General features: G+C 39.2%; 1 protein-coding gene across 1 annotated transcript in view; it reads right to left on the bottom strand.

The window, feature by feature from the left end:
• NEB (nebulin) overlaps nt 1–26,207 on the bottom strand; it is a 118,811-nt gene that overhangs the window by 77,099 nt on the left and 15,505 nt on the right. Inside the window, exons 20-52 of the mRNA XM_074145650.1 lie at nt 25,739–26,050; nt 25,397–25,603; nt 24,621–24,725; nt 23,811–23,918; nt 23,262–23,573; nt 21,887–22,093; nt 21,550–21,654; nt 20,399–20,506; nt 19,166–19,477; nt 17,533–17,739; nt 16,687–16,791; nt 16,420–16,527; nt 15,731–16,042; nt 14,796–15,002; nt 13,203–13,307; nt 12,305–12,412; nt 10,954–11,265; nt 10,602–10,808; nt 10,053–10,157; nt 9,054–9,161; nt 7,944–8,255; nt 7,545–7,748; nt 6,969–7,073; nt 6,056–6,163; nt 5,387–5,698; nt 4,534–4,737; nt 4,052–4,156; nt 3,846–3,953; nt 2,951–3,262; nt 1,710–1,913; nt 1,228–1,332; nt 1,022–1,129; nt 127–438 (exon numbers count right to left, since the gene is read on the bottom strand). Of these exons, the coding sequence (XP_074001751.1) occupies nt 127–438; nt 1,022–1,129; nt 1,228–1,332; nt 1,710–1,913; nt 2,951–3,262; nt 3,846–3,953; nt 4,052–4,156; nt 4,534–4,737; nt 5,387–5,698; nt 6,056–6,163; nt 6,969–7,073; nt 7,545–7,748; nt 7,944–8,255; nt 9,054–9,161; nt 10,053–10,157; nt 10,602–10,808; nt 10,954–11,265; nt 12,305–12,412; nt 13,203–13,307; nt 14,796–15,002; nt 15,731–16,042; nt 16,420–16,527; nt 16,687–16,791; nt 17,533–17,739; nt 19,166–19,477; nt 20,399–20,506; nt 21,550–21,654; nt 21,887–22,093; nt 23,262–23,573; nt 23,811–23,918; nt 24,621–24,725; nt 25,397–25,603; nt 25,739–26,050 (6,159 nt within the window). The remainder of the gene's footprint in view (nt 1–126; nt 439–1,021; nt 1,130–1,227; nt 1,333–1,709; nt 1,914–2,950; nt 3,263–3,845; nt 3,954–4,051; nt 4,157–4,533; nt 4,738–5,386; nt 5,699–6,055; nt 6,164–6,968; nt 7,074–7,544; nt 7,749–7,943; nt 8,256–9,053; nt 9,162–10,052; nt 10,158–10,601; nt 10,809–10,953; nt 11,266–12,304; nt 12,413–13,202; nt 13,308–14,795; nt 15,003–15,730; nt 16,043–16,419; nt 16,528–16,686; nt 16,792–17,532; nt 17,740–19,165; nt 19,478–20,398; nt 20,507–21,549; nt 21,655–21,886; nt 22,094–23,261; nt 23,574–23,810; nt 23,919–24,620; nt 24,726–25,396; nt 25,604–25,738; nt 26,051–26,207) is intronic.

The raw sequence follows: 26,207 nt of genomic DNA, 5'->3' as shown, positions 1-26,207 counted from the left end.
ACAGCCACAACACAGTCTCCGTCTCTCAGAATCAGCCCAGACTTATGCTCCCCATCTGCACCTTCTCCAACAACAGAACACAAGACAGACGGCTGGCTTTCTCACAGCCAGCAAAGAACAACTCACATCACTCTGAAGGTCGTACACTTTCCTGGCTTGTACAACATCGTTCTGGTCCGGCAGACAGGTCCACCGATGCAGAAGGTGCTTGTAATCCACATCGCTCACCAACTCCTGACATTTCTTGGCCAACACGATTCCCAGCATGTCCACTGGGCTACTGAAGTGCGTCTTGGACTTCTCAAAGGCTTTCTTGTACTCTCTGTCACTCTGGATCTTGGCTACGTGCATCGACCACATCATCTTTGGGTCATCCTCTATGTTACGGGCCCCTATGTGGTGGCCGAGCTGCTTGCGATAGCCTTCCTTATACTTGTACTGCAGGGGAAAGAAGATCAGTAAGTTCCAGCCCAGCTCTTCTCCCTTCTCACACTATTCTCCAGCAGCACCTGTGAGCAAGCGCTTTGCTAATGGAGCCTGGCAAGATCACCACGTGAAGAGGTGTCTAAGGTCAGCATCTCCCTACTGTGTCCTACACTGCCATCCCACCCCACGCCTGCACTTGGCCAGAGAAGGCATTTGGAGGCTCATGCAGCAGCTCCAACCAACCTTGGGAACTAGCCTGCCAGACTGGAAGTAAGGGAGGCATCACATACCAGCTCAAAAGGACAGGCTGTTGTATGAGGAGATGCTGCCACAAGCCCAGCAGCGACACTGCTTTCGAGCATCTCCAACACCCAGATCCCACAGGTACTCTCTCCACACCATCTACAACAATACTTGGAACAACCCACAACCAGAACATGCAGGAACAGCTACAGACAGACCCTCCAGAATGAACATGTGTGTGGATGAGCTGAACCTCCATTGGGCTGATGTTCCAAACACTGGACTTCAATGGCAAACACCTGGAAACCATCCAACACAACACACTCTGCCGTCAAGGCTCCTCTGCACTTACATCACTTGCAATATCTCTGGAAGCTTTAGCAGACTTGATCGGAATGGCATCTGCCCGCATGTCGTAGCCTTTCTTCTTATCTTCCTCCATTGCAAGCTTGTACAGTTTCTGAAAGAAAAACAACAAGCATTCCCCTCAAACAACACTTCTTCCTGGGCCACAGCAGTGTCCAGGGACGGACACTTAACCCCAGCTCAAACACCTACCTCACTGAAGTTCACTCTGTTCTGCTGGGCCAGCAAAATACCGGGGGTGTCTGGCATAATGTGAACGCTGGTTTTATCCTTCTCCCACGCTGATATGTACGAGCGCTGAAAAAGATGAATACAACGTGAAATAAGATCAAACAAGAACAGGCAACAAACTACAAGAGCAACGTAGCTCAAGAAACTACCTGAGCTCAAGGCAAGTAGCTCAAGGGAAGCGGCATCTACTTTGCACTGACTCACGAATGCCTTTTCTTGTCCCAAATCCTCTAACCCTTCACCCTGTGCTTTTCCACACTGCACCCAATCACTCCTCCAACCGCACAAAGCAGAATTTGATTGAAATCAAGGAGCACAAATCCCTAATGCAAGAGGAAGCAGTTCCTGCCTCCCAAAACCCAGGCCCCGGAAGGAGAGAGCCTAACATCCTGGGAAAGGAAGGCGGTCATTTCCTTCAGGTGGCAAACACAAGGACATCTCACCTGGTTCATAATCTCAGAGTTGTGCTTTGCCAGAACCATAGGCATCGAGTCAGGAGGGCTCGTGAATTTGATGGTGTCCGGGTGCTGCCGATACTTCTTGTCACTCAGGATGAGGCCCGCCCTCTTATTCTTCTCATCGTCCAGAGAACCACTGGGGGACCAGCCAATGCCCCTCAGCCACAGCAGGTCCGACCTGTACACGTTCTGAAAGGACAGGCAAGGACACAGAGCACCTCAGTATCCTCCTTTCTCCATCAAACCTCTCCTTCTACCAAGGAAAGCTCTTTCTGCAAAAACACATCTCCCTGCCCCACCCACCTGCCACCACAATGGGACTCCCAGGAAAGCTCAGCTCCCTGGATTTCGGCTCCCCATGGCTACAACAGCACAAGCAGGTGCCAAGCATTCATAAAGCTTTCCCTCCACCTCCTTCCTTATGTCCCCAAGGAAGTTCTGCCCCATTTGGCAACCTCCAGCTGGCAGTGGCACAAAAGGAGCCTTACACCTCACCACCTAAGGCTCTTCATACTATTAACAACTGCACAAACGATTCGCTTTGCCCACTCTTGGTCATCCAAAAGAAAATATATGACTCCGTTGCTCTTCCCCTGTCACACAGAACTCCAGCCACCTGCAGAAACCCTTCCCCTAGAATGCTCAATGCAACACAGGACTCTTATGTGACCATAAAGTATGAAACCCTCACCACTTCATCCCTGTCCATTCTTGACTAAATGTGAACAAAAAAAAAAGGTGGACTGCTGAGATCTCTCATGAACTATAAAATGAGAAATTAAAGATAGCTTGATGATAAAGTTTGAAATTGAAAATTTCTTTTCAATAGAAATATTGGGATAATTGTCTTAAAACTGGATGAGTATAGATATAGATTAGATACTAGGAAGAAATTCTTTCCTGTGAGGGTGGTGACAAAATGGAACAGGTTGCCCATCCCTGTGGCTGCTCCATCCCTGGATGTGTTCAAGGCCTTGGTGGACATGTCTATGAGCAACCTCATCTACTGGAAGATATCCGTGCCCATGGCAGGGGAGTGGAACTAGATGATAATTAACATCCCTTCCGATCCAAACCATCCCATGATTCAGCAAGACAGCACAGCCACAACACAGTCTCCGTCTCTCAGAATCAGCCCAGACTTATGCTCCCCATCTGCACCTTCTCCAACAACAGAACACAAGACAGACGGCTGGCTTTCTCACAGCCAGCAAAGAACAACTCACATCACTCTGAAGGTCGTACACTTTCCTGGCTTGTACAACATCGTTCTGGTCCGGCAGACAGGTCCACCGATGCAGAAGGTGCTTGTAATCCACATCGCTCACCAACTCCTGACATTTCTTGGCCAACACGATTCCCAGCATGTCCACTGGGCTACTGAAGTGCGTCTTGGACTTCTCAAAGGCTTTCTTGTACTCTCTGTCACTCTGGATCTTGGCTACGTGCATCGACCACATCATCTTCGGGTCATCCTCTATGTTACGGGCCCCTATGTGGTGGCCGAGCTGCTTGCGATAGCCTTCCTTATACTTGTACTGCAGGGGAAAGAAGATCAGTAAGTTCCAGCCCAGCTCTTCCCCCTTCTCACACTATTCTCCAGCAGCACCTGTGAGCAAGCGCTTTGCTAACGGAGCCTGGCAAGATCACCACGTGAAGAGGTGTCTAAGGTCAGCATCACCCTACTGTGTCCTACACTGCCATCCCACCCCACGCCTGCACTTGGCCAGAGAAGGCATTTGGAGGCTCATGCAGCAGCTCCAACCAACCTTGGGAACTAGCCTGCCAGACTGGAAGTAAGGGAGGCATCACATACCAGCTCAAAAGGACAGGCTGTTGTATGAGGAGATGCTGCCACAAGCCCAGCAGCGACACTGCTTTCGAGCATCTCCAACACCCAGATCCCACAGGTACTCTCTCCACACCATCTACAACAATACTTGGAACAACCCACAACCAGAACATGCAGGAACAGCTACAGACAGACCCTCCAGAATGAACATGTGTGTGGATGAGCTGAACCTCCATTGGGCTGATGTTCCAAACACTGGACTTCAATGGCAAACACCTGGAAACCATCCAACACAACACACTCTGCCGTCAAGGCTCCTCTGCACTTACATCACTTGCAATATCTCTGGAAGCTTTAGCAGACTTGATCGGAATGGCATCTGCCCGCATGTCGTAGCCTTTCTTCTTATCTTCCTCCATTGCAAGCTTGTACAGTTTCTGAAAGAAAAACAACAAGCATTCCCCTCAAACAACACTTCTTCCTGGGCCACAGCAGTGTCCAGGGACGGACACTTAACCCCAGCTCAAACACCTACCTCACTGAAGTTCACTCTGTTCTGCTGGGCCAGCAAAATACCGGGGGTGTCTGGCATAATGTGAACGCTGGTTTTATCCTTCTCCCACGCTGATATGTACGAGCGCTGAAAAAGGTGAATACAACGTGAAATAAGATCAAAGAAGAACCGGCAACAAACTACAAGAGCAACGTAGCTCAAGAAACTACCTGAGCTCAAGGCAAGTAGCTCAAGGGAAGCGGCATCTACTTTGCACTGACTCACGAATGCCTTTTCTTGTCCCAAACCCTCTAACCCTTCACCCTGTGCTTTTCCACACTGCACCCAATCACTCCTCCAACCGCACAAAGCAGAATTTGATTGAAATCAAGGAGCACAAATCCCTAATGCAAGAGGAAGCAGTTCCTGCCTCCCAAAACCCAGGCCCCGGAAGGAGAGAGCCTAACATCCTGGGAAAGGAAGGCGGTCATTTCCTTCAGGTGGCAAACACAAGGACATCTCACCTGGTTCATAATCTCAGAGTTGTGCTTTGCCAGAACCATAGGCATCGAGTCAGGAGGGCTCGTGAATTTGATGGTGTCCGGGTGCTGCCGATACTTCTTGTCACTCAGGATGAGGCCCGCCCTCTTATTCTTCTCATCGTCCAGAGAACCACTGGGGGACCAGCCAATGCCCCTCAGCCACAGCAGGTCCGACCTGTACACGTTCTGAAAGGACAGGCAAGGACACAGAGCACCTCAGCAACCTCCTTTCTCCATCAAACCTCTCCTTCTACCAAGGAAAGCTCTGCCTGCAAAAACACATCTCCCTGCACCAACCCACCTGCCACCATGACAGGACTCCCAGAAAGCTCAGCTCCCTGGATTTCGGCTCCCCATGGCTACAACAGCACAAGCAGGTTCCAAGCAATCCACAAAACCTTCCCTCCACCACCTTCTTAGTCTACCCAGGGAAGATCTGCCCCATTTGGTAACTTTCAGCTGGCAGTGGCATAAGAGGAGTCTTATACCTCCCCACCTAAGGCTCTTCATACCACTCCCATCTGCACACATGGCTTGTCTTTGCCCACTCTCTTTCCTCCAAGAAAAATATTTCGCTCCGTTGCTCTTCCCCATCACACAGAACTCCAGCCACCTGCAGTGACCTTCCCCCCAAAATGCTCAAGGCAACACAGGACTCTTCTGTGACCATAAAGTATCACCCCACACAAACTTCAAAGCCTGATCGTTCATGTCACTGACTCTGAGCAAGACAGTATGGCCACAACACAGTCTCCCCACCTGCACCTTCTCCAACAACAGAACACAACACAAGACAGACGGCTGGCTTTCTCACAGCCAGCAAAGAACAACTCACATCACTCTGAAGGTCGTACACTTTCCTGGCTTGTACAACATCGTTCTGGTCCGGCAGACAGGTCCACCGATGCAGAAGGTGCTTGTAATCCACATCGCTCACCAACTCCTGACATTTCTTGGCCAACACGATTCCCAGCATGTCCACTGGGCTACTGAAGTGCGTCTTGGACTTCTCAAAGGCTTTCTTGTACTCTCTGTCACTCTGGATCTTGGCTACGTGCATCGACCACATCATCTTTGGGTCATCCTCTATGTTACGGGCCCCTATGTGGTGGCCGAGCTGCTTTCTGTACGCAGTTTTGTATTGGTACTAATTGAATGCAGAAACAAAAATTATCACCTCGTTTCAAGCTGCAGTTTTAATTTCTCTGTTGTTAACATAGTGATTAAAATTGTCTTATTTATTTCAATGTTTTTGCATATTTTCTCAACATTTTTATTGTTTCTATTGCATGTCCAGGAGATACTACCTGATTTTTTAATGTTTATATATATACTATCTGATAAATTACTGTATTTAACTTTACACCATTAATAATTATAGTACCTCTCAGGAGGGAAGCCTGTTAAAATTGTAGACCTCTCCTCCTTTTATTTAAAAGAATCTTTGGCCCAAAGTGTGTCCCAGCTCTATGCCCCACTATTGTTTCCATTGCATACGACTTACTTCACTAGCTATGTCTCTGGACGCCTTTGCTGACTTGAGGGGTATGGCATCAGGAGGAAGATCGTAGCCTTTTCTCTTCAGTTCTTCATATCCTAACTTGTAATGTTTCTGTTGGAGAGGGATTCAAAGTCATTATTGGAAATAAAACCCTCTACAGAGTTTTTCAATGCTATAACTTTCCTACCCTGATTGTTGAAAATAAAGCATGAGATTCCAAACAGAATTTCTTTCATCAAATTAAATTCCACAGTTTTCTTTTAATAATGTGTAGTTTGTAACTGATGATGTAAAATATTTTAAAATTACTATCTGTATGTTTTCTGATTAACTCATTTGAGATCAAAATTTTCGTTTACTTAACTCACTGTTCTGAATACTTCCCAGTTTTCCACAGAGGTGAACAATACAACCCCGTGGTTCTCTACACCCAATTTCAATTGCAATTATTTTTGTCTTCTTGAGTTCCTGCGACAGAGCTGCTAAATTTTCTTTATCTTTGCATGAGTTTATATTTGTCCCATTATAACCAGGAATTTGATGTAAACTACATAATCCTATGTAATTCTAAAGAGGGAAGTCAATATAACCAGACATTTTAACAAGAATGATGGTCTTACTAAAAGTATTGAACATGTATCTACAATGTTAATATGATAAGAAGCGATGAAACAGAAAACTGCTAACTTGTGTTGAATATTTTCTCGGTATTTTTTATATTCTAGCAACTCTGCTTCCGCTTTATATTTTAGCAATTCCACTCAGGTTTCTCAGTGCATAACAATTTTCACAGGAAAAGATCACAGGTGTGCTTACAGATGTTAGAATTGCAGAATTACTCTACTGCATTTTAAACTAAAGCCACAATGGGTAATTTCAAATTACATTAAAAAAATAATTGTACAGACAAACTTACATCACTTGTGTTAATCAAGTTTGATTTAGCCAGCAAAATTTCAGGAGTATCAGGCATGATGTGAACCTGAGTCTTGTCCTTGTCCCAAGCTTCTCTATACAGTATCTGAAAAGAGACACAAACAAAAATACCTTGTCTGATACAAGGCTCATGTGCAGCAGTAAATTCAGCTCACCCTTTCCCAACAATAACAAAGCAAAGATGTGCTATGAAAGCATAAGTGACACAAGGTACTAAAATCAAAGAATACGATGACTTCTTACTGAAATACCTCCTTTTTTTTTCTTCTTTACATCCATGAAATGCCAAGGAAACAGCATGATGACAATAGATTTACATACTACATAGTAAATGTGTTATTTGCAGTTATTACGGAATGAGTTACACAACACTAAAGACCTTAATCTTCCAAATGAGGCACAGTACTTCTTGATAACTGAGCAGTAAGACGCTGATTGTAAACAGCTGATATTGGCATATTTTAAGCAGGTGTTCTGATATGGAGTTCTTTTTAACAAATGTATACTAATGTATTCATTTATTGAATCACATGTTCTGTCTTTAGAGGCAACTTACATTACTTCTGTTTTTGGCGTTAGATTTTGCTAAAACGATATCCATGGCATCTGGGATACTTGTGAACTTAATAGTGTCTGGGTGCTGCCGGTACTTCTTTTCACTCAGTATTTCAGAAGCTTTCTTGTTCTTTTCAGATTCCAAAGACCCCAAAGGACTCCATCCAAGGCCTTTGAGCCATTGTAGATCTGCCTTATATAGATTCTGTTAAGGAAAAAAATCAAAACCACACTGGATTATTTCCCTTTTCATTTATTAAATGATATTAAAAGAACAACTGGCATTTTAGCTTCAGTCTGATCTATACCGACATCAAAAGAAAGTTATTAAAAATACTTTTCAATGAGCGGTAAATATATTACAAAAAGAATAAAATAATTAAATCCAGGGGAAGCTTACATCACTCTGTAGCTCGTAGACCCTTTTTGCCTGGGTGACATCATTCTGGTCCGGCAGACAAGTCCAGCGGTGTAGTATGTGTTTGTAGTCTATATCACTGACCAGTTCTTGACATTTCTTAGCCAGAAGGAAGCCTAACATATCCACGGGCATATTAAACTTTGTCTTCCACTTTTCAAAGTCTTTCTTGTACTCCCTCTCACTCTGCATCTTGGCCACTTGCATGGACCACAACATCTTAGGATCATCCTGTAAGCTGCGGAATCCAATGTGATGTCCCTGTTGCTTGCGGTAACCTTCTTTGTACTTGTACTAAAGTTATAATAAAGATTGCATTATTGAAATTACAGTAAGAAACAGACAATGGTAAAATATATAAAATATATAAAATAACAATATATTCACTCATTTCAATGTTTCTCATTACCAATGAAATTATCATCTTTTTATGGCATCTTGTGTAAAGTTTTAGTAGCCCCTTGATTAATGGGCATCACTTGGTGTCAGTGAATGCTCTCCCTGGGAATGAACAGAGTCCCTGGAGAGGAAGAGTGTGTGGCCATAAGTGGTCTCTTGTGCCATCTGATTCATACAGTCATACTGTTCAGAACCCCCAAAGGCTGACACACTGAAATATTTTGATGAATAAAATCATCAGCATCAAAAAATGCAGATACTTAAGTATTGGAAACATTTCCTAATGATCAATGCAATCTCTTCTATGAATGCAGGAGCTGTCTTCATACCGAGTTACGACAACAGCAATACATATGTCACCACATCAACTTCAGAACTGTAAAAGGGATTCCTCACTATAGGCACTGGGATCAGCTATTTGGACATCCAAAAGAGGAGACAGCTCCTAACTTTGTAGGAGTAGCCACTTCATGGATGGACCAAAATCTTTGGAATTATCAAGATGCCGGAGCAACTATTCTTAAATTGTTTTCTTTGTTGACGGGAACAGATCAGGAAAGAGCTTCGTCAGCAATTTTGCTTTCTACTCCAAGCCACACCTTAGCAGAGAGGTGTATCTGGATCTAGCACGACGCTGTAAGTTACAGCAGCTAGATAAAGTGCAGTTCCTATTGAATTAGAATTGTTGCTTACGTCACTTGCGATGTCCCTGGAAGCTTTGGCAGATTTCACTGAAATGGCTTCAGGTGTGAGGTCATAGCCTTTCTTTATCATTTCCTCCCAGCCAAGCTTGTAGAGTTTCTAAAATTGAAAACAATATTAATTAAAAAGTCTTAGTAATACATATGTCACCTTCTATTTAGATATGCTAATGATCCATATTACCAAATTCTGGACACCTTGGCTTCAGTTCCGAGAGAAAGGCTACTAGAATGAGAACTGAGAAATGGAAAACTGATAAGCAGGGAACATGGGTCTTCCAAGCTTTAGGCCAGTGACTAAATAGCTTTTCTTTACTACAGCAGCTTCCTCCTATGGTTTATCTTGGGGATTTGAAACACATCAGGGGAATTTGAAATACATACATCTGGGATAACTGAAAACTTTTCAATTGGCTTAACAAAATTTTAATTAATAAGGCTGTAATGTAGCTATTTTATTCAATTCAGTTTGTGCACAGTTGATTTTAAGTACCAGCACTTGTGAGTAAAAGCTATGGCTCTGAGCAGTCATGCAAAGCAAAACCGAAGTATTTTATACTGGCACAATTGTCACTTTCTCCTATTTGAAAGCTGACAGAAAAGTGAGAATCACTGCATGCATTTCTTTTCCCATATGTTAAGTTAAAAATAGACTCAATGAACTTGTAATTTTATAGTAAGGAATTTTTTACATGATTGATTTCTGTTGTAAGCACAGGGTATGGATTATGAACATCCACATTTCAAAAATAGGACTTACATTTTCCATACATTATAATGTAATTTAGGCTGTTACTTTGCTAGCCTGAAGATGGTACTTGTTGCTACTCTGAAAATATTAGTTACAAAAAATTTCTTGCCTCTGTTCTAAATCACCCATTCCATTTCTTCTAACTTGTACAAATTGCTTATTTTGAAACGGGAGCACCTTTACATTTGAAGGAAATAGATAGTAATTCAAAATGTAATAGGAAGCATTAAAAAACTCTACCTGACTGTAGTTTGTCTTGTTCTGTTTTGCCTGTAGAATATCTGGCGTATCTGGCATCACATGAACCTGAATTTTATCCTTCTCCCAAGCTTCCGTATAAGCATGCTATTGAAAAAAGGAACATCGGATGCATTAATATAAATGACAAATGATGGCTCTTCCGAGGTTTTCACCTTTCCATCTGCACACTTTGGATACAAATGGGGAAAAACACAAAGGTGCTTAGATATATTTTGCTATGCAATGACCTAATCCAGAATCAGCTTGCTTCTGATGAAGTCCAACTACCAAGGTTTTCAGGACCAGTAATTTCTACACAAGAATGAGAAGAATAGAGGGTGGAGAGGTAGCAATAAGAAAAATGAGAAAAGATGTATTTAACCAGTGCTATTTATCAGTAACTGAGTGTTTCATTAAGAAAAAAAATTTAAAAAGAAGAACCTGTAAATGACAGTTTTCGTAGGGAAGCACTGCTACATAAAGGTGGTGAGTGTTTACTGAAATGGATTCTATGTGAATGTTTCCCTAATTTTGCCCATAAATACTCACTTTGTTCATTATATTTGCATTCTGCTTTGCAAGGACCATGTCCATGGAGTCATTCTGTTTGGTAAAGGGGAACAGGCTGGGATGTTGGCGGTATTTCCGATCACTTGCAATTTCTGTGGCTTTCTTCGATTTCTCCACATCCAGAGAACCAGCAGGACTCCAACCGATACCCTTGAACCACTCATTGTAATCCTGCTTGTACTCATTCTGCCAAACACAACGCAAAAGGAAAGTTTACAATTTACTAATAACTTATACAAAATAATTGTGTTATTTCCAAAACACAGACATAACGAGAAAACAGAGGAAAAAAGTAAGAACTGTGAATGACAGAAAGAAAAGAGGAACTTACGTTGCTTTGTATCTGATTCATGTTTCGGTACAGTTCCAAACTCATTGCATCTGGCAGAAGCATGTACTGGTGAATCAGTCGTTTGTAGTTAGTATTGGTTACACGACCTTGTGCCTCCTTGGCTGCCACGATGCTGAGCGTATCAGAAGGCGTTTGGTAATGTGTCTTGCTCATCTCGTAAGCTTTCTTGTACTCACGGTCAGACTGCATCTTCGCCACTTGCATATAATGGACAAGTTTGGGGTCATCCTGAAGGCTGCGGAAGCCTACAAGTTTTCCCTTGTCTTGTTCATAACCTAATTTGTATTTATACTGTAAAGAGAACAGAGACAGAGACTTTAGTTCTACCTCATTTGTTTAATAAGCAATATCTGTTTTGTAAGTAACTTAGAGTAAAATAAGAAAAGAAAACATCACAAAGCACGTAGAGGTGATGGCTTCGTCTATCGACTCCTAGGGTGCACTCTAAAGCAAAACAGATGTCTAGCATCCCTTCTAAAAGTAGTACATTTAAAACATTTTCTTAATAAATGAAATTTGTTCAAAGGATTAAGAAATCCAAGACACTTCCCAAGATCTTTTGCATTATTTTGTTTAATAAAACCAATAGCTCAAATTCTTAACCCCTTCCTCAATCCCTAATCAAGCCTGGACAATGAACTACACAGATCAAGCATCAATTCCTTTTTCCTTCACTGTTTACTGCTCGGAGAGAACTCAGAAAGGCAAAATCTTCCCCTCAGAGCAGAGACAGAGCAAATTGACTTTGCAGTGGCTGCAACATCCTCTATGTTGTAAAAAAAAAAATAAAAGACGGACTAAATAACCTGTCCTTAGACCCTAACTTCCCCCCTCTCTCAGGCTGGATTTGCCCCTGCCACACTGATCCCTCATCAGTGATAGACAGAGGATTTCAGAATGGTCCTGGTTCCAGAGGCTTGTATTCTCTGCACCAAGAAATGTAACGGGATTTTCACCAAAGGCATAAAAATAACTGTACTACAGCAGTAAAAATAATTTAAGTCCATATCTGTTCTTTTCAATTATTTCTAAGAAAGATCTTTGAACATTCTGTTTAAACTATAAAGATACAACATACATTTATAAAGTATCCAAGCACCATCACACTGAGGAATGAACATTTTTTCCCTAAGAGTCCCTCATATATCTCCTTACCTTCCTGATAAAGAACCTGCTAGAAAATGTATTAGAATATATATCAAATGTCAGAATTGTTTATAAGCAAGACAATAAAGAGACTTCATACAATTGGCATATAAAATTGAATTCTGTCAAGAAAGGAATGGTTTACAAAATCTGAGATGCATAGTTTTTTCTTTCAAGAACTTACATCGCTAGCAATATCCCTGGAAGCTTTGGCAGCTTTAATAGGGATAGCATCAGCTCTGAGATCATACCCTTTCTTCCTAGATTCTTCAAATGAAAGTCTGTACATTTTCTGTGAGAAGAAAGAAAAGAAGCATCCTTTAAAAAAATGCAAAATACACCACACTTACTTAAATAAAACTATTCATTTTATATGATAACTTGAAACAGACTATTCATGTTTAACACTCCTTGAACAGTTGGTTAAGGCACTCAGGCACACAGAGAAGAATATTCTTCAAAATTAACTCCAATTCTAGTATTCATACATCAATGCATCTGGACTGCACTGTAATCACTAACTAATCTATAACAAGAGAGCAATAAATTTTTTCCCACATGCACAAATATTGGTGAAAAGTTATCTCTATAAGGTTGTCAGCTTTTTAAAAAAATAAGATAAATATATCTACTTCTGTGCACATTAAAGATGTGCATAATTACAAACCATACTTTATTTAGCATATGCAGGTTGTACAACTGGCTACTGAAAAGCTGTCTGTAAAATCATCCGTTACCAAAAGAATAGCTTCGATTTGCAAGAAAGAATTTTGAATCCCGTACAAAACTTTCTGCATGGAGAAATAAAGCAATGGATAGTATTCAAACTCTACCATTTTGCTAGTAACTATAATATTTTAATGACTACATGAACACTTCATAATCTGACTATAAATACTATGACTTTTCTTGGCAACTTTTGGTATTTAGTTTTGGGGAAGACAGTGGGGAAAAGGAAAATTAATAGCTTTTTATGAAATTCTTCCAGGTTAGCAAAGTGAGACTTAGGGAGATTTTCGTATGCTGACATCTCACTTATTTCTAATAAAAAAAAAAGTCTTATTCTTAAAAACAGTACTCACATCACTTAGATTAAATGCATTAACTTTTGCTAAAGCAATCTGTGGAATATCTGGTGTGATGTGAACTTTCTTTTTGTCTTCTTCCCATGCTTCTTTGTACTTGTGCTGGAAGAGTAGAAAAAAAAGTTATGTCAACATAACCAAAAAAATTAAATAAAACCATTTAAAAGAATATTTCTTGTTTGGAATACAAACTTTCTTTACAATGATGCAATTACTAACATGGTAGGAGCATTTGACTTTTTATTTTGGCACTTAAAAGCAGTGTGAAGCAGGAATAGCTCTTATGAAGTTAATTGTGTGAGGCTGAAATAAAAGTGGAAGAAATACTTTTATTGCTCGTCTCTTGCCCAGCAGTGTATTCAAGCAGGTTCTACAGCACAAAAAAACAGGTTTCAAAACGTACTGGGTCTGGCTGGGATGGAGTTAACCTTCGTCATAGCATAGATTTGTGACTAAAAAATGCTGATAACTACTGTTTTAGCTGTTGCTGAACAGTGTTTGCACAGTATGAAGGCCACCTCTGTTTCTCTCTGTCCCCATAGTGAATAGACTGGAGGGTTGGGAGGTGACATAACCAGGTGGGATGAACTCAGGTAACCAAAGATATGTGCCATAAACTGTCATGCTCAGCAAATAAAAAGGGTGAAAAGAGGGTTTAGGAGGTTACAAATCTTTTGCTCAGGAGCTGGCTGGGTATCAGTCTATCCATGGAAGGTGGTGAGTGATTGCTTTTGCATCACTTTGGTTTTTTGTTTTCTTTCTCTCTTCTTCCACTTCACTTTTGCTTATTAAACATTTTTTTATCTTGACCCGCAAGTTTTCTTGTTTCTCTACATTTCCTCTTCCCCCACTCAACCAGGGGGAAAGGGAGGAAGGGAGCGAGTGGCTGTGTGGTGCTTAACCGCCTCCGGGGGGTAACCCACAACTAAAAGCCAAGTCAGACGGTATAAAAAAACCCAAATGTTAGAGGTGGAAGTTTATCTCCTGGAAAATAAGTATCAGTTGAGAGAGTAACAGAGCTTTTTCTTAGAGGAAATAGAGCCAAGGAAAGTGCACATAAGATTCTGATGGTCCCTGTAACTACGATGCAGATGAAGTCTAGACATTTCTAAAGAACACCAGTGGATTACATCAGTTCAGAAGGAGAATCAGAAAATAAGTATCTCATTATGAAATTATTCATATAATGTAGCAATATTTCATAGTAATGTAACAGGCATCAGACAAAACAGACAATAGTTAAGTTTAGAAGTTTAAATCCTATTTCTGAAAGAGATCACTTCCATATTTTTAGCCCCTAGATTTAAACTGTTAGGAGTCTACATTCAGTCATGTTGGATAAACTGTATTAATAAAATCTGACCCCAAGACTGTCTATACATATTTCATAGAAATACTAGGGTCACGCTTTGTTTTCAGGTACAACAAAGGTCTATTAAGAAGTAGTACAATGACAGCTTGGCATATTCATTAGCTGCCAAAATTGACAATTTGCAGAGCTATGCATACAATAAGACTGGCGATTACATCAGCTATTGTTTGCTTCTTACTTCTGCAAGCTTAAATGAATTTGGATGAACGCTTCCTTACCTCATCCATGATTTTAGCATTATTTAAAGCTAAGACCATGTTCATGGAATCCATGGGAACAGAATACTTCAACTTGTCTGGATGCTGGCGATAGTTCTTCTCGCTAATAATTTCCATCGCTTTTTTGTTCTTCTCAGCTTCCAGGGAGCCCAGTGGCATCCACCCAACACCCTTCATACTTTCGTCATATTCTGCTCTGTATTGATTCTGGAAAGAGAAAGAAAAGAAAAGAATCAGATGCATGATAAAGTCCGAAAATCATGACACTTCTTTCTGTGTTTAATGAATATTAGATTTTGAATGCACTTATTCCAAAAAAAGAGGAAAACAATATCAAGATGCATTCAAGGTTTATTTAGAAATACATTTGTTACAGTGGTGTCTATTTTATTACTCTGCCTTTCATGCAGTGTTCAGATCCTCCTTATGATGTATACAGATTGCTCACATGAAATTACATGCTAAGGCCCTCTTGAACCACTATACTGAGAACAAAAAGCCCTCTTCTCTAGAGATTAAACATCCCAGAAAATCTTAGAATTAGCTACTTTGCTGGTTTCCCCTTCTTCTGAAAAGATACCTTTTTGGAAGTACAAGATAAAACTATTAATGAAGAGTGAAGCTTTTCCTGTCTTGGCTGCACACACGTATTGCTCTTGAAGAGCCTGATGGGATGTGTAAACAGTAAATATCCATTTTACTTTATAAATAAAATTCCTTATTTCTCAGCACAAATTTTTTAGCAATTTAATATTTCAGAGTCTTAGAAAAAAACAATAGCTATCATTGCTGAAAGTCTCATTTCATTTACTACATTTTAGTATATAACTGAACTAATTTCACTAAGAAAACAGTACTACTTATCTTACAGTATGCTTTCATAAACTAAGCATTGTTGTACCCACAATGCAAATATGGAAGAATCTCTCACTTACATCACTTTGTATCTGCATCATGTTTTTGGCTAATTCAAGACTCATAGCATCAGGTAAAACGTTGTAGGTATGGATCAGGCTCTTGTAGTTTGCATTTGTAGCCACTTCCTGGGCTTTCTTGGCTGCCACAACACTGAACATGTCAACTGGAGTGTGGAAATTGGTCTTTGCCTTCTCATAATCTTTTTTATATTCACGATCGGACTGCATTTTAGCCACCTGCATGAAGTGCACCAGCTTGGGGTCGTCTTCAAGGCTGCGGAACCCAATATGCTTTCCTTTATCTTTTTCGTAGGCTAGTTTGTATTTATACTGACAGCAGGAAAGAGAAAGAACAGCAAAAACTTAAATTAAAAAAAATGCAGCATTAATTTTAATTTTATCTCTGAAAACAGAAAATACTTGTTCTTTTTTTAACGACAAGATCTCAGGTTTAGTCATTTAACCATACTCAGTCTTACAAAACAGCCCATTGAACACAGGCACATGAAGCTCAGCAGTTTGCTAAACAAAGAACAAAAAAGCACAATTCAGTTGTTCCACTGGAAAGGTTTATACCATCAAGCATCTAATTGAAACCTAGGCAAGTCAGGATGCTTGAAAAAACACATTTGCGCATAACAGAGCACTTTAAAACATTCTGCTTGACTTTGTAGCTACTCTGCGAACTATCACACAATCAAACTTACATCACTTGCAATGTCTCTGGAGGCTTTGGCTGCTTTTATTGGAATTGCATCTGGTTTCAGGTCGTAACCTTTCTTCTTGTCTTCCTCCCAGCCAGCTTTGTACAGTTTCTAATTTAAAATGTAAAAGAGAACAGAAATTATGAAGGCAGAACGACTGAAGCACCCTACACCTGAATTTAAATATTTTCAAAAAAAGACACAAAAATTACACCAATTTTTGTTCTATGCACCAGACACAGAATGCCCACTGTGAGCGTGGTGACTCACATTACTCATGGTGATCTGGTTCACTCTAGACTGCAGAATTTCTGGAGTGTCTGGCATAACATGAATGCTGGTCTTCTCCTTGTTCCACTTATCGGTATAGAGCCTCTGCAATTAAAAAGTCATATTTAGCATTGAAAAGGTGCTCACAAAATAAGACCTTGCTTTCATTTTGCTCATTTGCAATAAATAGTATTTTACAGTACAGTAAAGTTCCACAAGCACTACAAATAATCTTCATAAATATAACTGCCGAGTGGCAATATTATATCCCTCCTCTTTAGTACTTTGAGAAATTTGCAAAGTATGTTTTGAGAACTACTAAAGAGAATTAATAAATATTGAAACTGAAAATTTTCAGTCTGCATTCTTCCCTGCTTTAAATCAAAGCACAAATTCTTTTTTTGCCACCCGCTTTCCATGGCAAACATGGAATATGAATCAGTGGTGTCCCAGATAACTAGGGACAAATTTAAATAACTCCACTTTTCAAGGAAACTTGTACAAAACGGACAGAATTACATGTTTTTTTCATCTCACTGATCATGAATACTACTTCTTGCAGAAAAATAGCAAAGGTTACCGAAGCACTATAAATCTGAAGAAGACCTCTTTAATCACATACACAAAAGAGAAATCTTTAATCTTTATAAACAGAAAATGAAACTCCCTTAATTATGAACACAGCCTGAGGCTTCCATCCTCTCTTAGTGCCCAGTCTTAACCAAGCAAACCACTGCACCCATTTGAAATTCTGATAACTTCAGTAGGAATGCAGCCATCCCACGATTTTGCCAGACAAAGACCCAAGCTCTGGCTCAGTCATGATCATCTGAACGAATTTCTCACCTTATTCATGGTCTTGGCATTTTGCTTAGCTAGAACTTGTTCCATTGCATCCATGGTAATAGAAAACTTCAGCTTGTCTGGGTGCTGCCGATATTTCTTCTCACTAAGAATCTCTGTAGCTTTTTTGGCCTTTTCTACATCCAGTGACTGAATTGGGATCCAGCCGACTCCTCTCAACCAGTTATTAAAGTCTGCTTTGTACACATTCTTTTGAAAAATAAACAAGGAAAAACCACAGTGAGACTGGGAAAATTAGAATGTCTATAAATATAAAAACAGGCAAAAATTCTTAAAACTTCTCCTGGTCATTCATTTGGGAAGGAAAATTTAGACAAGCATGTTATAATGACTATTGCTTTCCAGATTCTTCACATTACATCAACAACTATTGATGTGTTAGGGATAAAGAAATTCTTTTCACTAACCAATGTGTAGAACTCACACTACAAACCAGATGTACAGACCTTAGAACAAATTTTGAGTGGTAAATATGAAAACCTGACAAAAGCATAATAATTTTTTTAAATGACGTTCTTATTTGTTAGTAGACTCAGTTCACAGCAGAATCAATTCAGAGAAAAACAACTTCTGCTTAATCACCTGGTTCTGCACAATCTTGAAGAGACACCCCTCCTATTTAATCATAGTATATGGCAGCAATTTTAGAACAGATAAAAGTACAAGAATGATGTGAAAATAAAACCTGTTCCTGAACTGCAGCATTAGAAGTAACAGGGAGAATATCAGAGTGTGAGAAAAAGAACACACACTAACATCCTGAGTGAGACAGCCAAGCAAGCTCAGCCAACTCAGCAAGGCTGGGTAAAAATACAAGAGGGATGCAAAAAACTTGAGATAAAAATTCCTATATTTGAAAAGAATGGTGCCTGAAGGTCAGATCCTCTATCTGTTGACCAACGGAAACATGCACATTACCCTCTCCAAACAATGCTTAGAATCTGAAGAACCCTTTTAACCAGATTATTAACATTTTGAAGAATTTCAGATTTGTCTGAGGACTGTTAAAAAAATGAAGATGAAACTAAATACTTTCTGGATAAAGAAGCAGACCCTGAAGTTACACTAGTGAAAAAAAATGGAAACAAATCACAAAATTTAATGGAAACTATAAAGCTTTTTTAGGAACCCTTATCATGCATGGCATATGCATCTGTTGGAGGATAAAGGCAGGAAGGAAAAGTGCACAAAATAAGTCTCAAACCTCTAGGTATAATACAAATGTACACAATGTACACTTAAATAAAATATAGTCAGAATTTACAGTGACAATGTAAATTTACTGTGACAACACAAATAATAATCACAGTAATAGCACGCTGTAATTCCAAAATGAACTACAAAAATAAATGAATTGGAAAAACGTGTTCATTTGCTGAGAATTAGTCAAATATGTAGAGAAACAAAGAAAGTTGTTACTCGCTAGTTAAGTTCCCTAGAACTTACCAACTACACATAATTCTGATAATCTTTGGAAAATACAGGGCTCCAGACCAGACATTTACATGTCAATCTAAAGTTAATCCAAAATAGTTCAATTTTTAGCCTTAAAAGTTTAACAGTGTAAAACAGTCATTCTGAGAAGGAAAAACCAAGCTGATTAATCATTACGTACATCACTCTGAAGCTGCATCACATTTCTTGATAGCTCCAAATTCACAGAATCAGGCAAGAGTGTGTAATTGTGAATCAGCTGTTTGTAGCCAGCGTTCGTAACTGCTTCCTGGGCTTTCTTGGCAGCCGTCACGCTGAACATATCCAAAGGAGTATGGTATTTGGTCTTGGTGACTTCGTAATCCTTCTTGTACTCACGATCTGATTGCATTTTGGCCACATTCATGTAATGAACAAGTTTAGGATCATCCTGCAGGCTACGGTATCCAACCTGTTTGCCTTTATCTTTCTCGTATGATTCCTTGTACTTGTACTGGAGACAAAGGAAAAGAAACTCTGAACCACTTTGGAAAGAGAAAATGTACTTTTGATAATTTTAATACTATGAAACTCAGTATTTTAACAACTGCAGCTCATTCTATAAACTCATAAATTGTTTTTCGGGTGGCACAGGATTAGTTAGGTCAAAAAAAGAAGAGGATTGCTGGATTTCTCAGCTTGTCTTGACCACTGGTATGGATCTAAATCTGGATATGCAGTTACGTGCCCTCCGTCAGCATTACCTCTGCCATATTATATTTTACTGCCATAGACTCCTGACTCCCAGAACATTCAGCTTTTAATTAAAAGATTAGCTTAATAATATATCATTGAAAAGCCCAAGACTACGAAACTGGATATCCCAGTATCCAGCTATTGGGGGGAAGCATGTTTAAGTGGGGAACGGATCTCATTTGCAGCATTTTTCTAAAGTTAGTGAACTTATTTCTGTGTTTCAAATTTCCTCTCAGAGTTTGTGTCAGATGACACGCCAAGCTTTACTATTGCCAGTTGATGTAGCTGCCTGAAAACAGGCACATTTCTGTACAGCTTGTGAACACCAGACAAGTAGAAGTACAGGTCTCCAGCAACTAAGCATATGGCACAGATAAATTATAACAAAGGAACTTTGAAATAAGCTGGTGAATGCTTGAAGCACGTACAAGAAACAGCTCCAGCTCACCAGCACTCACACACAGTACCATGTATTTCCAAGTGAACAGGTTTTTTTCAGAGGTTCATGTAAAAATCTGAATTCACTTGTTACTTCACAGCATCATAAGAATTTCAGTCCTCAGAGCTAAGTGTCTCTATACCATTATATGTATACAGCATATGCTCTACAGCATAATATGCTACAGAAAGCTGTAAGGCAGTAGATATATGTATTCCACTTCGTGTAAGTTATACTTACATCACTTGCAATATTTCGAGAAGCTTTAGCAGCAATAATAGGAATGGCATCTGGTTTCAGATCATATCCTTTGGCAATGGTTTTTTTCCAGTCTGCTTTGTAGTTAGCCTTATAGGGAAAAAAAGGCATGAGTTCACAATGATACGAGTAGCAATTTTAACAGAGTTGTTTAAGCCCATATTTTTATTATAGTTATAGGAATCAAAATATTGAGTTTAGTCTGTGCAATTGCAAAGAAAAACATTAAGCTGTACACAAACTACAGTTATAGTATGATAATACTAAGGTAGGAAAGTCCTTTAAGACAATCAGTTTAATGTACCTAAATCCCTAACTCCATAAGTATTTTTTGCAAGTTTTATGCAGAACAACTCTATCTGTAGTGTTTTTGTCCTTGCTTAAGCAATCCCCTTTTTCATTTGACTGGATCTTCAGAAATTTTTTCCTTTTAGCTTCAAAATCAGGCTTGTGGCCTTAAGTGACTGAAAAAAGCAGTCTGGCTGATTTTTTGTTAGCAGTTAATTGTCTGGACAGACCAATAGGATTTCTAGGCTTTCTACGGGATGGGATTAAAGAGATGTCAACTTTTACCAAGTTCCTGGAAGCCTGATAATGCCACCAAAAATTTTAGCATCCCTAATGCAATACATTTGACAATATGAGTGGAGATCTTTATGGTATTGGATGGATGCAAGAAGTGATGGAATGCAGGCTGACCAGTAGCTGAATGGCAGAAAAAGGCATTACTATTTTTCCACTGCATGAATTAATTTCTTTTGAAATACCAGCAGCACGAAGCAACATCCAGTGAACTTGTACTGATTGCCATTGCAACCTGTTTGATATAAAAATTATATAAGTCTTCATACCTATAGGAATTTTAATAACGAGTCATGCTGGTTTTCTCATTCAGTTTATCCAAGTAGTTTGGCAATAAAGCACTGAAATGTGTTCATGTTCACGAGCGCTCAGTTTAAAAATTTGCTTAACAAGCATAAAACTCACTGACTTCTAGAAGTAAAAGTTTAGCTGAATTCAGAGCTTATGTATTTCTATATTCCGTATCATAGCATAAATAAATAAGTTATTTTTTCTATGAAGTAAATGACAGATAACTCTATTATTGAACAAAGTATTGGTTATATGCTCACATCACTCAAATTGAAGGCATTGACTCTGGCTTGAATAAACTGAGGAACATCAGGATCCAGGGTGTATTTGTGTTTTACTTTTTCACCCTCTTGCTTATATGTTACCTGCAAGGAAAAATAAACAAATATTGTTGACAAGAACACGGTAGGTAATATTAGTGTTAACAAAGATAAAGCTTAATTCTTACCAACAAATTGCAATTTTACTATTTTGACAGTTCTTAAAATTTAAAGGTTTTTTTTTTTTAGATGGAATATCAGGCAGTAACATTTAAATCATAAATATGGTAAAAAAAATAAAATCACTATATTCCATTAACAATGAAAAATGCCTTACATCACTCAGTTGTTTGGTGTTGTGCTGAGCTAAAACCATTGGTATTGAATCTGGTATACTCGTGAATTTGATGGTGTCTGGGTGCTGACGGTATTTCTTCTCATTTAATGCCTCTCCAGCCTTTTTAGCTTTTTCAACATCCAGAGAACCGAGGGGGCTCCATCCTATCCCCTTGAACCAGCTGTTATACTCTTGTTTGTATGCATTCTGAAGGAGAGAAAGCCAACATGGACCAAGATTTTCCCACAGAACTGTAATCATTCTGTTTAAAACAACAATCACACAGTCTAACTAGTGTGTTCTACATTAACGGAAATATTTATAAATTCTTGAAGGGAACAACTATTTTTTGTGACTCTCTGTGATTTCATAAAGAAGAAAACAAGCTATTCTATTTTTTTCTTCATGAGTCATTTCTTACAAACTGTAACACCCCTTCAGTATTTACTGATCTTCCTTTTACCCTTTTTCGCCAACCTTCAATTCTTAATAACTTCTAAACTACCATGCAGTGACCATTTAACATGGTTTAATTTGTTCTGTGTTTCAGCAGACTCTGACTTGGCCTTATACAAAGGTCCACAGAGCAGAGACTCAATTTTTGGTTTTCCTTCTGTAGTTCCTCCTACAGTAAAATATGCAGAATTCACAGACTGGAAAAATTTATCCTGGCTACAAAATATGCAGAAGGTGATCCCATATAACTGTTCAGACAGGATTAATGTACAGCCTGAATGCGAGGATATTGTGGACACTCTTTTTTAAGACCCTTCCGTGTTTTAACTCTAAAACGAGTGGTCCTCCACAGGGATCCAAACAGAGTCAAATTCCACAGTACACAAAGAGGTGCAGAGCACAACCGTTATGCCCAAACAACCATTTGAAACTCTGTATCTGCAAGAAGGACCAAGAACGTCCTAGGAGATATCTCCAGAATGTATTTCTAATAATATCAGTAGTTATTTTGTCCACTCCTTCATCATAAATAGTTAATAATAGTTCAACTACACTATCATATCCATCTGATGCGAAGACAAAGCAAAACAACTTAAAAGAAGTTTTAAAGAATAAAGCAAAATTATGTTAGTTGAAAAATAAAGTTTTCTGAGGAAATGGGGAAAAAAAAGTTCATTTGAACTCAATATTCCAGAAATCTGCTCTCCACTGATACACCAACATCAAAATCCTTTTGAGTGGAACTCACCTGGAATTTGCTATTTCTAAATGCCACCACCAGCTGATAAAACCAATCTTACCCAAGACATAAGAGAAACAGACCATTCCCATGCAGTAATGGCCCGTTTTCACTGAATATAAACTCGTATTCTATTTTTCACAGTGTGCAGGAAACCATCCACGAAATTGAAGTACTTACATCACTCTGAATTTGCATCATGTTCTTTGCCAGCTCAACATCCATGGCATCTGGCAGATAAGTGTAGTGATGGATCAGATTTTTGTAGTGGGCATTAGAAGCCACATCCTGAGACTGTTTAGCCGCCTGGATGCTGTACATGTCAGGAGGCATGTGATAGTTAGTCTTGGTCTTCTCGTAGTCTTTCTTGTATTCGCGCTCGGACTGAATCTTTGCTACGTTCATGTAGTGGACAAGCTTAGGGTCATCTTGCAGGCTTCTGAAACCAACCTGTTTTCCTTTAGCCTTTTCATACGCTTCTTTATATTTATACTAGAAACAGAGGAAAGAGATCAAATGTACTGTGGCATGGCTATTGATGTCCACTAATGCAAAAGAAAAGAAAAGCAAAGCTCTCACAATTTCCATTGGAAAAAGGAAGCTGGAAGCAGTTCAGAAAGATAAATAAACTCTCCTAAATTACACACATACGAGGTTTACCATATGGCCCATAACGGACAACTTTTTTACTCTATGCCTAAGAAAAGTGTACCTGGAATAGATACTTACATCACTAGCAATGTTTCTTGAAGCCTTGGCTAGAGTAATGGGAATAGCATCAAGCGACACATTGTTCCCTTTAGCAATGAGATCATGGTAGCCTTGTTTATAATATGCCTAAAAAAGAAAATCTGTATTATTCTAGAGAACTGAGTAATCACATGAACTATATGCAAGTCAAGGCTACTCCTAAGCTACTCCAGGCAATTCTTTAGAAGCAGATACAGTAGAGATCATATGCAGCTATCAATATTTATTTATGAGAATAGATTTATCTATTAATTATTAAATTAATCAAATGATTACATGATTAAACGGTATCCAGTTGGAAATTCAAATGACACCAAGAATGAAATAACACCACTTAAAGGGTGGGTGTCAGGAGGATGGGGCTGGTCTTTTTTCAGTGGTGCCCAGGGACAGGACAAGAGGAAACGGGCACAAACTTGAACATAAGAAGTTCCATCCAAACTTGAGGAGGAACTTCTTTGCTGTGAGGGTGGCAGAGCCCTGGAAGAGGCTGCCCAGAGAGGTGGTGGAGTCCCCGTCTCTGAAGATGTTCAAAATCCACCTGGACACATTCCTGTGGGACCTGCTCTGGGTGGACCTGCTTTGGCAGGGAGGTTGGACTAGATGATCTCCAGAGGTCCCTTCCAACCCCATATCATTCTGTGATTCTGTGAGAAATTACAGTGATATAGGTTGACTATATAGAACGGCATATCAGTGAAAGGAACCTGCAATATGAGTGTTATCTGTAACGTATTACTCAAAAATTCATTAACAATGTGTAAAAAATGTTGCAAAGAAGTCACTTACATCACTGACATTAGCTGCGTTGTATCTAGCTTGGATAAACTGTGGGACATCTGGGGTAAGAGTGTATTTATGTTTAACTTCCTCTCCAGAAGATTTGTACAGTTTCTGTAAAATATAGGATACAGAAATAAATCCTTCTTTCCTTGTACAGCAAATCCCAGCTCACTGCGAATTAACTGAGGGTTTATGATTGATTTTGCCAATAAATGTGCATTGCCACCTATCTCATAAAGATTGAGGCTGCACTTTTCATACAAATTGTTGATCTTATGGGTAGAAAGAACACACCCTAAAATTCTATGCAGTCTTTACACAGTTAAATTAAGCCCTTTAACAGACATAAAAAACCATTTCTGAAAGAGTGGGATAAAAAGGGATGGTAGAAGAATATAACATAAAACAAAGCTTGCTGTTTTATAATAATGGACATATTGTGATTCATCAAACAGTCTCTAATTCATTCATTATTGTAGCTGGTAAAACATCAACAAACAACTTCAAAGTTTCACATTTCTTAAATCAAATGTATTTCAAATATACGTAATATATAAATTGACATAAACAGCTGATTTGACCTGAAAGAGTCACATGATTTCCATAGAGATTTGCAGACTTATAGCAGGAAATTCCTCAGGCAAAATCAGAGCACAAAACAATGACAACACAGAGAAACACTTTCAGGCTAATGGTACTTTAAAAAAAATGAAAGACAATGCTCAATTTTTCAGTAGATATATCTCTACTTTACTATAACACACCTTTCTTTCTCTACTTACATCATTGAGTTGAACAGAATTCTGTTTGGCTTGGACCATGACCGGAGAGTCCACCACACTTGTAAATTTAATGGTGTCCGGATGCTGACGATACTTCTTTTCATTCAAGGCATCTCCAGCTTTTTTAGCTTTTTCTACTTCTAATGAGCCAATGGGGATCCAACCAATGCCTTTCATCCAGTTATTGTAATCTGCTTTGTATGCGTTCTAATAAAGGAGTGAAAACAATGTTTTAGAAGTTAGGAATTAGAAAAAACAACAATTCAAGGACCTCTCCTGAGTCTTCGCAGGATTTGCTTGGCGCATCTCAAAAAAATTCTGTTCACATGAGGTTTTACTTACATCACTCTGAATTTCCATCATATTTTTGGTCAGCTCCACATTCATTGCATCTGGTAAATAAGTGTAGTGGTGTAGGAGGTTCTTGTAATTAGCGTTGCTGGCAATCTCTTGAGCCTTCTTGGCACCAACAACATTGACCATATCCATTGGAATGTTGTACTTAGTTTTTGTTTTCTCGTAATCTTTCTTGTACTCTCGCTCAGACTGCAGCTTGGCTACCTTCATATAATGAACAAGTTTGGGATCATCTTGGAGGCTCTGGAAGCCAACAAGTTTGCCCTTGGAAAGCTCATAGGCTTTTTTATAGTTAACCTGTTAGAATAGAATAGAACATGGAGAATATCATCTTAAGTGTAGAAACTTAGCACTAAGTAAATTAAAAGCAAAGGCTTCCCTTTGTTTTCTACAAAGAGTATCCCTCACATTTAAGTCATTTATCTCAATAAAACTAGACATGTATCTCTTTACC

The sequence above is a fragment of the Numenius arquata genome, chromosome 3 (genome assembly GCF_964106895.1).
Source record: "Numenius arquata chromosome 3, bNumArq3.hap1.1, whole genome shotgun sequence".
In the NCBI taxonomy this organism is placed as follows: Eukaryota; Metazoa; Chordata; class Aves; order Charadriiformes; family Scolopacidae; genus Numenius; species Numenius arquata.
Note: the sequence above shows the minus strand (reverse complement) of the source record. Positions and strands in the feature narration are given on the sequence as shown.